The sequence below is a fragment of the Sinocyclocheilus rhinocerous genome, unplaced genomic scaffold, assembly GCF_001515625.1.
Source record: "Sinocyclocheilus rhinocerous isolate Xijiao unplaced genomic scaffold, SAMN03320098_v1.1 scaffold1026, whole genome shotgun sequence".
In the NCBI taxonomy this organism is placed as follows: Eukaryota; Metazoa; Chordata; class Actinopteri; order Cypriniformes; family Cyprinidae; genus Sinocyclocheilus; species Sinocyclocheilus rhinocerous.
In genome coordinates this window covers 354181-367289 of record NW_015659953.1, presented here as the reverse complement: position 1 = coordinate 367289, position 13109 = coordinate 354181, and the positions used below count along the sequence as shown (strand labels likewise).

At 39.2% G+C, this 13109-nt stretch overlaps 1 protein-coding gene across 1 annotated transcript in view; it reads right to left on the bottom strand.

Moving 5' to 3' along the window:
• LOC107724687 (transformation/transcription domain-associated protein) overlaps positions 1-12795 on the bottom strand; it is an 85632-nt gene extending 72837 nt beyond the window's left edge. The window contains exons 1-18 of the mRNA XM_016533699.1: positions 12699-12795; positions 11872-12052; positions 11730-11779; positions 11539-11649; positions 11338-11442; positions 10734-10817; positions 10575-10631; positions 10364-10489; positions 9344-9421; positions 8632-8720; positions 8416-8512; positions 8173-8311; positions 7723-7801; positions 3407-3641; positions 2923-3259; positions 1677-1774; positions 1270-1464; positions 952-1143 (exon numbers count right to left, since the gene is read on the bottom strand). Coding sequence (XP_016389185.1) covers positions 952-1143; positions 1270-1464; positions 1677-1774; positions 2923-3259; positions 3407-3641; positions 7723-7801; positions 8173-8311; positions 8416-8512; positions 8632-8720; positions 9344-9421; positions 10364-10489; positions 10575-10631; positions 10734-10817; positions 11338-11442; positions 11539-11649; positions 11730-11779; positions 11872-11971 — 2172 coding nt within the window. The 5' untranslated portion in view covers positions 11972-12052; positions 12699-12795. The remainder of the gene's footprint in view (positions 1-951; positions 1144-1269; positions 1465-1676; positions 1775-2922; positions 3260-3406; positions 3642-7722; positions 7802-8172; positions 8312-8415; positions 8513-8631; positions 8721-9343; positions 9422-10363; positions 10490-10574; positions 10632-10733; positions 10818-11337; positions 11443-11538; positions 11650-11729; positions 11780-11871; positions 12053-12698) is intronic.
• Between the last annotated feature and the right edge of the window lie 314 nt (positions 12796-13109).

The following is a 13109-nucleotide window of genomic DNA, read 5'->3' as shown; positions in this document are numbered from 1 at the left end:
ATAAAACTGTATATATATATATATATATATATATAATTTAATATATTATTATATAATAATTATATTTTACTATATATGGATTTAACAGACACTTACACTACCATTCAAGTTTGGAGTTATGGTTTTTTAAAATGAGTCTCATGCTAACCAAGACTACATTTATTTGATCAAAAATACAGTAAAAAAAATATATATATATATTATGAAAATTCAGAAGCCATTACGCCAGAGCGATATGATCCTTTAGAAATAATTCTAATATGCTGATTTGGTGCTCATGAAATTTTTCTTCCTATTATCAATGTCGAAAGCAGTTGTGCTGCTTAATAATTTGTAGATACCATGATAAAAAATGTTTTTCAGGATGTGTTGATGTATAAATAGTTCAAATGAACAGCATTTATTTAAAATAGAAATCCTTTATAACAATGTAAAAGTCTTTACTGTCACTTTTGATAAATTTAATGCATCCTTGCTATATAGGTATTAAGTAAAAAGCATCAATTTTAAACTTTTGAATGGTAGTACATGCGTGTGTGAGTTAACTGCAACCATTAGCTAAAAAAAAGGCAGTGACACCGAATATAAGAGGATAGTTTCAGTGGGCAACAGGATCGATGGGAAGTGAGAAACAGAAGCCTCTTTCTTTCCACTATTTCACAGTGACCTTCACTTTGGTATTTCCTGTCAATCTGAGGCACAAGTGTCATTTCTCATCAGAGGAGCTGACAGAACGCATTAAAATTAATGCAGCACGGTTACTGGCACAGAGGCGTTAGACAGCACAGTGTCATCAGAGCTCGGAGGGTGTGAGCGATCCCTCTGTCAAATTGCTCTGAAAAAATTGGATATTACCTACTCAATACTCTAAATAAGCACCTTAGCCAACTAAAAGACAAAAGAGGCCACATTTTGCTTCATAAACCTGCATGTGCATAAGACAACACTCACCTTGAGCATTTGCTCATTTTCAGCAGCAAAGAGAGACACTGAGCCAAAGACCAGTTTGAAGAGTTTGAGATACAGGTTTGATAACTCTACATTGGAGCCCATCTCAGGCAGACGCTCCAACAGATACTCCACCAAAATGGTGGCAAACAGTGCAGAGGTGGTCAGGTTGGCCAGGAAGGAATTTGCCACAATCTGTTGAAGGATTGAATAGCCATGTCATATCAACAATCAATAATTTAGTATAAAAAAAAATGTAAATGTCAAGTCAATCCTGCAGTGAAAAAAACTGCCTTGTTTTATTGATTTCTCCACCATTACCTGTAGGGCGTAGTTTTTGGAAATGCGTTCCACCAGGTATGGAACAGTGGTCTGGAAGATCTCTTTAAAAGTGAGAGGGTTCATCATGGTGAAGACTCCGGCGAAGTGCTCTAAAACCTCCTTCTCCTCTTTCATCCGCACCGTCTGACAGTTAGCCACACGAACGTACGTCTGCCCATTGCCGGCAATCTGTACCTAGCCAAAAGGGGGTTGGCTCTGTGATAAGCTGTAAACTTCAGCTCTCAGTATTACATGCGCTCGGATAAAATTTGTTTTTTACGTACTAAGATGTGGCAACATAATAGGACTTTCAGTTTTACACACCTCAGCCATTCTCAGCCAAGTGACTTTGTGTAAGGATTTGTGTTTTGGTGTGGTAATCTGCACTAATCGGTGGACGGTCGTACCTGGTAGATGTCCAAGGCCTGCATGGCATATTTCACCAGCTTGATGTAGATCTGTGTTTCTTTGGGCTGGAGCTGCTTGTTGGGAATGAACTGTGCCTCTGTAATACAACAATACCAAGTAGTGGTCGACCGATATTGTTTTTTTGACAGCCGATGCCGATATCTTGGAAAACACATATTAATTAATATTTAAGTAGGGCTGTTGCGGTGAGGGAATTTCCCTTGCGGTAATTTTGAGTGGCTCAATAGTAAATTTACCGCGGTATGCGGTATTATTGCCATACATATACATATATATACATATACATATATTATATATACACACATATATATATATATATACACACACACACACACATATATATATATATACATATACATATACATACACACGTACACATATACACATATATATATATATATATATATGTGTGTGTGTGTGTGTGTTACGATATAACTAACGAGGTCATATTCAGAAGACAATGAAACCGAAACCAAATAGCGTTGAAACAGGAAGTGAAGTAAACAGAAGAGAATGACAAAATAACGGTCCACATAACAGAACATAAACCTGACAATAAGATCGTTAGGCTATCGTTAGCCTATATGTATAACATTTAGCCTAGTTGTAATCTGATCTTCTAATCTGACTGGACAAAAGACTTTCTATTGATATTTCCACCTGCGGCTGTCAGTCAATGCAGTTACAGTGTTGCGCCACAAGGTGGTGGAAAGGGACTGTCATTCAACTACTCGTTCAAAAACACTGATTCATTCATTCAAGCAATCGTTATAATAATTTTTGTATACATTTTAATTCCTTTGTTTAACCGTTCTATCTGATTATTAGACATACGTATTAGATAATCCATATTAGACAGAACGCAACGACAACAGCGAACAAGAGGGAGAATGTAAGCACTGTGTGCTCAGGCGCTGCCGTTCTCAGCGCCGTCAAAATAAAAGTCAGTCGCGCCGTCAAAATAAAAGAACGCATCGGCCAAACAGGAAAACTTATCGGCCGATGCTGATATTTAAAAAATGCCAAATATCAGCCGATATATCGGCCGACCACTAATACCAAGGTGAGAATATTCAAATGGGAATGCTGAGCAGAGCTAGCCCTTTAATGACTTTGACAGGCTTCACAAACTTCAACAGACCACACAAAAAGAAAATGTTAAACAGAACCAATATTTAATGATTTGGCCCAATCTAAAGCCAAGTAAAAGTTCATCCATCTCACCTCCAGGAGCTTTACAAGAAGTGATGCCCCATGTGATAGTTTTCACTCCACACACAAGAGTCTTCACCAGACTGCGACAGTCGGACACCTGGAAGGTCTGTTTGTCCTCCTTGTCCCCAGATCTATCAAAAGGTGTGGCCGGTGGTGGTGCAGGGGTGACAGGTGTTGGGGGTGCAGGTGGAGGTGGAGGTAAGGCGGGTGTAGTTACAGTAGGGGTGGCTGGGACTCCTGGTAACGCCCCTGTGTCCACCACACCCATCTCTGATTGGGGCTTGCACTTCTTAAAGATAGATACCAGCTGGTACCGTGCAATGGTGTGGAACTTCAACACAAATACCTGAGAATATAGAAATCATATAGTGTCAGACCAATATTTTTGTGTTTTACAAATGCATTTACATATGGCCAGTCAGTGGCATCTTGTAGCCTATGTTATTACAATCACAACGTAGTTTACACGGGCTAATGTGCCAGTCTACCTCACCTCCAGCATTCTCATGAGAATGTCTCTGCCGTTTCCGTTCTCCTGTTCGCTCTTTGATCGGATGCAGTCTACAAGGTTTAGCAACAGCTTACAGGACATGGTTTGGATACTGCTGGGGAGGGACTCATCGTCAATATTCTTAGCGAACAGTTGCACAGCCAGGGAGAGGTCCGTCAACGGGAGGTTCTGTCTAACATGGTGCACCAAGTCTGCTAGTGTGCTGTATGCCAAGGGCCTGAAACATCAAGAGACTCACTGTTAGACAACAGAATCTAAGCTTTCTAGAGGAGTTCTGTTAAGGTGATGATACACGGGGCAACTTTTTGAGCAATGTTGCCGTCAACGGGCAACCAGGTGAGACAATCGACCGATCTAAAGTATCCAGATTGAAATTTGTTGTGCCCAAGCAACATTGCTCAAAAAAGTTGCCCCTTGTATCATCACCTTTAGGGTTGTGACAAAACTGAAACTTCAACAGTTGATACCAATATTAGCACAATTTCACGATTCTCAGTAGCAATTTCGATACCATGGTAATCTCCATTATTGGCCTGCCTGTTTGCATGAGACACAAGTGACTGTTTAACCCTTCACCAAAACGGCCATGTTTAACTACATTTGCTCATGCACAGATGTACACTACCATTCAAAAGATTTTTAGCATTTTCACAGTTGAAAATGTTCAAAAGAACATTTATTTGAAACAGAAATCTTCTGTAACAATATAAATGTCTTTACTGACACTTTTGATCAATTTAATGCAGGGGTGTCAAACTCATTTAAGGTTGAGGGCCGGATCGGAGAAAATGCCCCCTTGTGCGGGCCGAATTACCTTTTGTTAAACCCTAGTTTGCTCACAGTTACATTAATATTAACCATACAAACTACAATATAATAAAAAAACAAATCTAGGACAACTAGATGCTTGGTTATTTTAGGGGTGCGCAATATTGACACAAAATGTGTTTTTGTTTTTTTTGTTTTGGGGCCGGATTGGACACCTCTGTGGGCCGTGTTCGGCCCGCGGGCCGTATGTTTGACACCCCTGATTTAATGCATTCTTGCTGAAGAAAAGTATTAGTTTCAAAAATCTTACTGACCCCAAACTTTTAAACAATAGTGTAACATCATTTTATTTTCATTTTATAGTGATATTGACTTGTTACAGACATCCCTACTCTTGTGGTGTGGAATCCCCAGTCTGAAATTGATCAAAACCAACCCTCAAAGAACAAATAGCTCTCAACCCTGGCTAATAATAATATCTTGGGTCGATACTAGGGGGATTTCAGGCAAAGTTTCAGAATAAACGACACTAATGGCTTTGACAGATTTTGAGTCCTGCCAAATTTGCCTGCTGAAGGCTGATGGAAGCCGTGGATGAAAGAGGGGTGGTGTTGGCAGGCATATGACATCTGGGGCAGGGAGACAGACAGTGGGGGCAATGCCAGGACAGCCTGGCACATGAAGACTGGCACCTGGATCTCTTCTGCCCAGTGGGGCAACTCAGCTCAGTCACGCACCATTAACAATCAATTCTGATATGTTGCACTTGATGAAATCTAACTTTTTTTTCTCCAAAGAAACTTGGAAGGAAAAAGATTGTGGCCCCTAGCCACACTGAAAAATGACAATAAAATGAACACTTTATTATTATGGCTGGCTCCTCTCCAAAACCTAGTCAGCTACCTTGCTGTCTACATAGTCAGCTGCCTTCTAAGAGAGCAACCGAAAAGAAATAGAACCTTATAAGTGACTGCCTTGTAACCCTCTACTAGGGCTGGGCGATATGGGCAAAAATTCATATCTCTGTATTTTTTGGCCGATTTGCGATATACGGTATATATCTCGGTATTTTCGTTTTTCTATTTGGATTTTAAAAATCTGTATTTAATATATATATTTCACTTACCGCCCAATGTTGTCCAACAAAACAATACATTAAAGGCTATGAAAACAAATAAAGTGAATGTAACCATGTAAGCCTTTATATTGTGCAAAAAAGGGTTAAAATCACATTTCATTCTAACATTGTAACATTGCAATCTATAAACAAAAATAAGGCTTTTAAAGCAGAAGTTAAATTCACTATAAACTCAAAATGAAAATAAATGAGAACAAAAGCACAGAGTTGTGTTAGGCTATTTTGATTACCCCATTACAGTCACTTTACAGTCAGTGCTATCATAAAAATATACTTACTTATAGGTTTAAAATTCTACATGTCACATTTATTGTCCAACTACAAATATTTCAGCGAAATGTATATTTTAGTCAGAATTATTGCGCTCCTATTTAATTGAGCTCTGTCTGTTTGGCGCGCATGCGCTCGTTCACTGAAGTTCAACGGAAAATCCAAAAGCAGAAGGCTCATGCACCTCTGACAGAAAAATGGAAATATTTCCATGACTTTCTAACATTTACAGATGGGAGACTAAACATGTGAAATGTAAGTTATGCATTCAGGAAGACAGCACATCTCAAACACACTAAACAGCGCGAGTAGCCTAGTGTCTCTGTCAGCGGCACACGCAGCCTTTCAGTCAGAGCAAATGACGGGCCGAGCCGCTTAAACTAATATACGAAACCAAACTATAAACTATGTCTTACCAGTTTTTAAAGACCTTAATATGAAGCTTGTCACATGTTTAGAACAAATTGGATTATGCATTTTCTCCGCAGCAGCTCAGTCTGCGTCCTCCGCTATATTTTCAGATGCGCTCATATCAAACTACTGTATATCGATATAAACTGTATTGCCTCATATCGAATCGCTTATAAAGAAAATATCGATATATCGTACAAACTCGATATACCGCCCAGCCCTACCCTCTACATATAAAAAGTGCTTCTCACAACATTTTGTTGCCAAGCTAACAATATGAACAAAACAAAAGCACGCTTAAATATTGGACAGACTTAATTTTTCAAGAGGATGCATGATAGTGATGGGTCATTCTTGAACAATTTGTTCATTTTTAACAAATCTTTAATATGACTCAGGAACGATGAGTTGTCACAGAGAGTGATTCGTTCATTCTGTGTTGACCGCACATGTGCAGCATCCTATAGGTTCTGTACAGGATACAGAAATGATTAGCTCATCTTCTGAGTCTTCATTTCTGTTTCCGGCACAGACTGCATAGCCTTATACCAATGGGACTGTCACGTGATGAACAAACGACTCGAACCCAAAGACTCGGAAGGTGAACTAATTATTTCTGTTTCCTTAAAGACTGCATAGCTTTAACCTATGGGGATGTGATGTGACATAAGGACGAACAACTCGGGCCCGGGAGGTGAGGTGAATTAACAGACTGCATAGCCTGAAGACCCAGCTAAGCAATGAATTAATAATTTCTGTTACTTACAATTTGGTCTTGCTGCATTATAGTTTTGACTTATTCAAAATGTGATCAGTGTTTGCGTATGTAAAGGTGTTTAGGAATTTTGACATTAACATTATATTCTGCATAAATGAATGAAACGATATGTCGGTATCACCATTGATTACCAGCTGTTATCAGATTTATTTTTAGTTATCATATTGGACGATACTGGACATTTAATTTGTGTATGCTCATGTTCTCTGTTTTTACATTTACCTTTGCCATCATCATCATGCCACTGTAAATCACTTGTAGCATTTAAAACAACTGATTTAATTAATTCCATCCATAACACGAAAATTATTATCACCTTATATCTATCAGCTGATATTTTTAATAAACATCTCTAATATTACAATTTCAATAATAAATACATGTTTATTTATAATCAACATATCGCTTTGCCATTCGTCAACGGAATCTTTTCAAAATATCTGGACTCTATATCTTGATAATATAATTTTAATACTTTGAGGTATGGTATATCATTACGCTCCAGTCTTATAAGTTTGGTTTTATTAATTTATTATTTCCTCTCTCTTTTCTCAATGCATGTATCCTTCTATTGTTGAAAGTGCCGAGCTTCGTGCATTTGGTTTTATGTTGTAAGTGGTTAAAAAAAAAAAAAAAGCATATTATTTGCCAACATACTTTTTTAATTTGCTTGTTGAAATGCATTTTGGGATTGCTTTCTCTGCAGAGCACAGCATGTATCCTACCTTAGAATTTGGCCAAAATGAGTCATAACTGTGCTCCCTACTTTTTAAAAAGACACTTAGCCTCATGAGCGGATCTGCAATGCCTTGCAATGCTGCCTAGGTAGGCAGCTTACTAGGCTTTGTGGGTTAAATGTGTGCCCTGCAAATTGCAGACTGCTTATACTTGAAACATAATATTGGTTTAGAGAGGGTTAATCTGCATTCTTACCTCAGCGTCTCTCTCGCAGTGTATCCTGAGCCAATGAGTATCGACTCGTCGAAAAGCTTGTCCATGCATGGAACGAATTCTGCAACACAAACAGACTTTATCAGCTGCCATCGCAGGCTCTGAAGCCCACCGAAACAGCTCAGGGGCCCATGAACCATGAGATACATCAATGCCAGAGCTCAACAGGCAGGGTTTCTCATCGATTCATTTAACCTTCTCTACAGGATTAATGATTTAGAAGAGTGTATCAGATTCCTCTCTCAAATGCTATTGATTGAGAGGTGAAGCTCAAAGAGAATGCAGCCGTTACATATCAAAGCGGTACCCCATGAAGCTCAGCGGTGTAATTAACACCAGATGCGAGCGCTCCTACAATAGCGAACACTTTGCATATCTTATTTGGGAATATCTGCCAACAATCTGCAAAGAGTTTAGCAGTGGATGACTCACGGCTGCGTAGATCGGTGGTGAGGATGTGCTTGGCAGCGATCAGGAGCTCTTTCCGCAGGTGAGCAGTCTCAGGGGGGCAGTTAGACAGCAGCTGCAGCATCCCCTTCACCATTTGCTGGGAGTACTTCCCAACCAAGTCCTGAGACACAACGTTTCACATTGCCACATTAGTCACTGCATGAGTATTAAAACAAGTTTAGAAAAGTTTAATAAACAGGTGGTTGAGCTATGATGCCACTCTACCTGGTAGATCCGGATAATGTAAGCGAGGAATGACAAGGTCTTGATCTGTGCGGCGATAAAATCTGCATACAGCTCCTTGTTGAACAGTTTGTGTTGCCTGTCACGGACAGAAACCAGGAAAAGCATTAAACGTCACTATGTGTTAAACTGCATCTATGAAATGCATTAGCGGTGATGTAATACCACCCGCTCAACGAGACGCAAGAGTTCACTGACCGAGCCTGCGGAGACACCTGCAGCATGATGGTGTTCATGATAAGAGGCACAAACTCCGACACCACGTTGTGAATGCTCAGTTTGTACAGCTAGGAAAAATGCCATACAGGAAAGCAATTAGTGCATCAAATAACAGCGGGGCGACAGACAGAAAGTAGACCCCTGCTTGAAACATTGTTGCATAACATTTTACACCATTTATAAGATTCATGGATTCAAAACAGAACTTTAGAGTCTGACTCAAAGGCAAATTCCACCAATAAATACAAGAATTTTAGAACATTTTCATGGCATACTTCTGAAAGCAGTATCGTGATATTTGTGGCTGCTATATTTTAAGACGGAAAAAAAAAGAAGTACACCTGCTGGTCAAATGTATAATGATAACATGCAGAGAAGGTGAAACAAAAGCTGTGTTTTGTTTGATCGTAGCTTCCTAACAGCTGCGGACTGTCATTTTCTGACTCAAAACTGATTGCCTTTACAATTAAAACTCATAATGACAAAGGCAAAAACATCTAATCACAACAATCATTTTGATAAGAGTGGCAGGTTTGAGAAAACAATGGATTTAGCTATAAAGTATGGGTTTCAGTTGATTGACGGCACCTTTTATAAACGAGCCAAATGTCTAAATGAGGGACGTGTCCTTTTAAAAAGAGGATGGCTGGCATAAAGTCAATACTGAATGAGTGTTTTTATGGGCTCTCACCTGATACATGAGTACGACGATGATGGGCAGCTCTGCCAACACTTTGAGTGACAGCGATCCCCGGGGGATTATGGTATGCTGGAGGACAAAAAGGAGATGGATGAGGCCACTTTGAGACTGAACAAGTTGTCACCATAAAACTTTTTTTTTGGCACCCATATGGATTTGCTTTTTGTGTTGAAATTAAAAGAAGAGAATAAAAAAAAACTATAAGCAACTGCATTTCAGCACCTCTTAAACAAGAATGAGCATAAGCAGGAATTGGTTGCCCTCTAGTGTCTACATAAAGTAAATGTCATTTGCATTGGAAAACTCTTGGAAAGTAAACAGTCCACAAAGAGGACAAAAAAAAAACAAGTTTTGTGACTGATAAATCTCAATTTTGAAAAATTGACACTTAAGACTGGTTTTGTGGTCCAGGGTCACATATTGTGGTGGTCACAGTAAACTCTAACCATCTTAATGTATCCAAGACAGCAGTGAAAAACCACTTACCTGCCTGTCAATCACTGCACAAAATAGGGTTTTGCCATTTATGAGCAAGTTTTAAATGAAAATAACCATCCAATTGAATAAATTGGAAAAAAAAAAAAAATTCTGCTGTAGCAATATACATTTACACACTGATGTGCTACTACCATGTGTAAAGCGGCTGATCAACTGTGATCAGATCATGCAATACAGGTGTTACTCATGAATGTGTTAACAAGATCAAAGAATTATACCAGAATAACATTAGGCTACAACTACTACTAGAATATTGCCAGATTTTATTCATTAAGACACATAGATCAGCATTTTGGACACTCAGATCTTATCAGTTTTACTTTCAGCGTCCAAGCTTATTGGTACTTTACAGTTCACTCACACACAAACACACATGCAGACACACAATCTTACACAGTACCATTCTCTGGACTAAAGCACATCGCTCTCATCATTGTGTTCCTGCTGATCATATTTGTCAAAACTATTCAGCTAATGAGGATTTTGCACAGGTCTGCTGGAGTTGGTACTGACCGTCCGGGTCTCGCTGTCCTCATGCTCCGGTGCGGTCTTCACCAATACTGAGGTGATCATGCCCACCATTTCTGGAGAAGGCACTGTGTTTTCTGCTATAACCTGAGGATTCTCAAAGTACCTCGTCTGACAGACAGAGACATAGGTTCAGAAAACACATACTTTAACACAAATGTATACTTTAAACCCATTTTTTGTGAAAACACCTTACCACTACTTTAGGCAGTTCTTTGTAAATTTGCTTCACAAAGTCCAAAAAATGATGAATCTGTAAGAGTTGGAAGGAAGATGTTAGTTAATAACATTTTTTGAAACATAGGAAACGCAAATGCTAGTCAACATCACAGGGTGCCAGAAGGCTGCATCTCACCTCTTGAGAGATCAGCGGGCGAAACTGTTTATGCAGTTCAATGATGATCCGTAAACAAATTAGCACATTCTCCTCACTTTCAATCTAAATGATGAAGCACAGAGGCAAAGAGCTATTATTTAAATATAAAATATACACACACTCACGCACGCACACACACAAGATGATGCATTACATTTGTAAAATAAATTATTTAATATACCTGCTGATTCCTTTGTAAGAGACTTAAAATAACTTTTCTATTTTCATGTAATTTATTCCCCTTATATTACCACTATTTGTTTGTTTGTTGTTAAGACAAAACGATCAAGTAAGAATTCACACAGATCAGCATTTGGACACTTAGATCTTATCAGTGTTACTTTCAGCGCCCAAGCTCATTAGTACTTTACAGTTCTCACACACACACACAAAATCTTACACACAGTACCATTCTCTGGACTAAAGTACATCGCTCTCATCATTGTGTCTCTGCTGTCCCTCTTGCATGTAGTTACATATACAAATATTTGTCCAAAAATGCTCTATAAAATGAGAATTCTACAGCTATTTTATTGGCTCTTTACATTAGAATAAGCTTGGCATTCAGGTAAAGAAAGTTGACCTCAAGGAAGCGGAACATGACAGAAAGGATGTTCTTGGCATGAGACCGGAGATGTTCATTAGTTGGGATTCGGTGGATGATCTCCAGGACAAGTTTTCTTAATTGCTATAAAAAGAGTTAAAGACACCTCATGTTTATTTAAATGTCAGGAATGAGGCCTTAATAAAGACAATATGCAATATGATTTTTACTAAAGCACACCTGTGTTGGTTTCTCTTGAAGGAACTGCACTTCTCCATCCTGCAGAAACGTTAGGAAACGAGGGATGATGTGCTCCAAGAAAGTAGAATACTGTGGCGAGGATGTGACATTCTGTGGAATAGGATTAACATGAATTAATGAGGAAGCATCTTTCATTTCAAGTTTTTTATAAGCAAAATATAACGGCTCACCTCAAAATTCTCACTGACTTCCTGCATCATTTTCAGTTTGGTCTCATCCGCTGATGTTTAAACGAAAGAGAAACACACCAGTAAGCAGAGACAACGCTTTCAACTAACAGTGCAACTTTTTAGTTGAATGGAATACACTCACGTGTGTTGTTGTCAGTGAGCGCCGCCACAAACTGCAGGTATTTCTTCATAAGCGTGGTCTGATCCACCACAGTGGGGCTTGGGGTGGGCACGAAAGACATGGTGGTGGCCGGGACAGACAGGATTGCACTGAATAAGGGCAGACTAGTGTCTGCGCTCGTCTCAATAGAAGTTCATGTCATCTGAAGGAGAGTAACCACAAAGGGGAAACGTCAATATTAGTGTTCAGCCTTTCACAAACATGTACAGTATCGTATCAGATGGTACTACCATGGTATTTTGACAGATGCAGTGGTACTGATTTATAACCATATTCACGTAACATGGCATTTACGTTACATGTCAAATCTGTTTTGCATAAAGCGCTATACATATAAACGTGACTTGCCATTGCATTTACACCAAATATCAATTGCACACAACAAGAATAATCACAAATAAATCAAAATCGCATCCGGCACAATTACTTACAAAGTGTTTTATGCAGACAGTTTTATAAGTTCACGTCTAGTTTAGGGAAGCGGTGGGCGCGCCAAACTGCAACAACACGCACGCCTACTGCAGTCACGCTCACTGACATGATATGATGCGCTCAAACCAAAGTGCTAATATTAAAACCTAAATCAACCCCTCTATCACAAAGCTGCCTTTAACACAGAGACTTTGCGTTTCACGAAAAGGATTTACATGTGTTTATAACAGTATCGCGTAAGCTGGCAGCAGACCAGGCCATTCACAGAAGAGCCTACTGTCGCTAACTGACTAACCGGCTACTAACCCACACCATGTCATTATTCACATGCAGAACTCAGGAGTTGCACTTTTTACCTCAATTAGTGCAAATATCCAAGGCTGTTGTCTTTCACACAAAAGCTAATAAGGAACTTCTGCACTCATTATGCATATAAATTACAAAATCACTCGCAAAAATACAGCACCAACTTACCAGTAAGGGGACCGGAAGGACTTGTAAATGAACTTCCGCTACACCGAATGAAATTTAGTGGAAAGGGCTGAAATCAGTCCGCCGTTGTGTTGTTTGCTAATTGTATAAATAGTTATACCTTGTAAACCGTAACCTGCTGATTTTATGCTTTTATACTAGTCTTCCTCCAGTGAAATTGGGTGCCCGTGCTGTGTCCTAAGCAGTGATTTTCACATTTAGACAGCAATATAGTTCCACGCGGACGGATACCAAGAGAGCGCAGGCGTGCGAAGACCATCGAAAACGATGGTCTT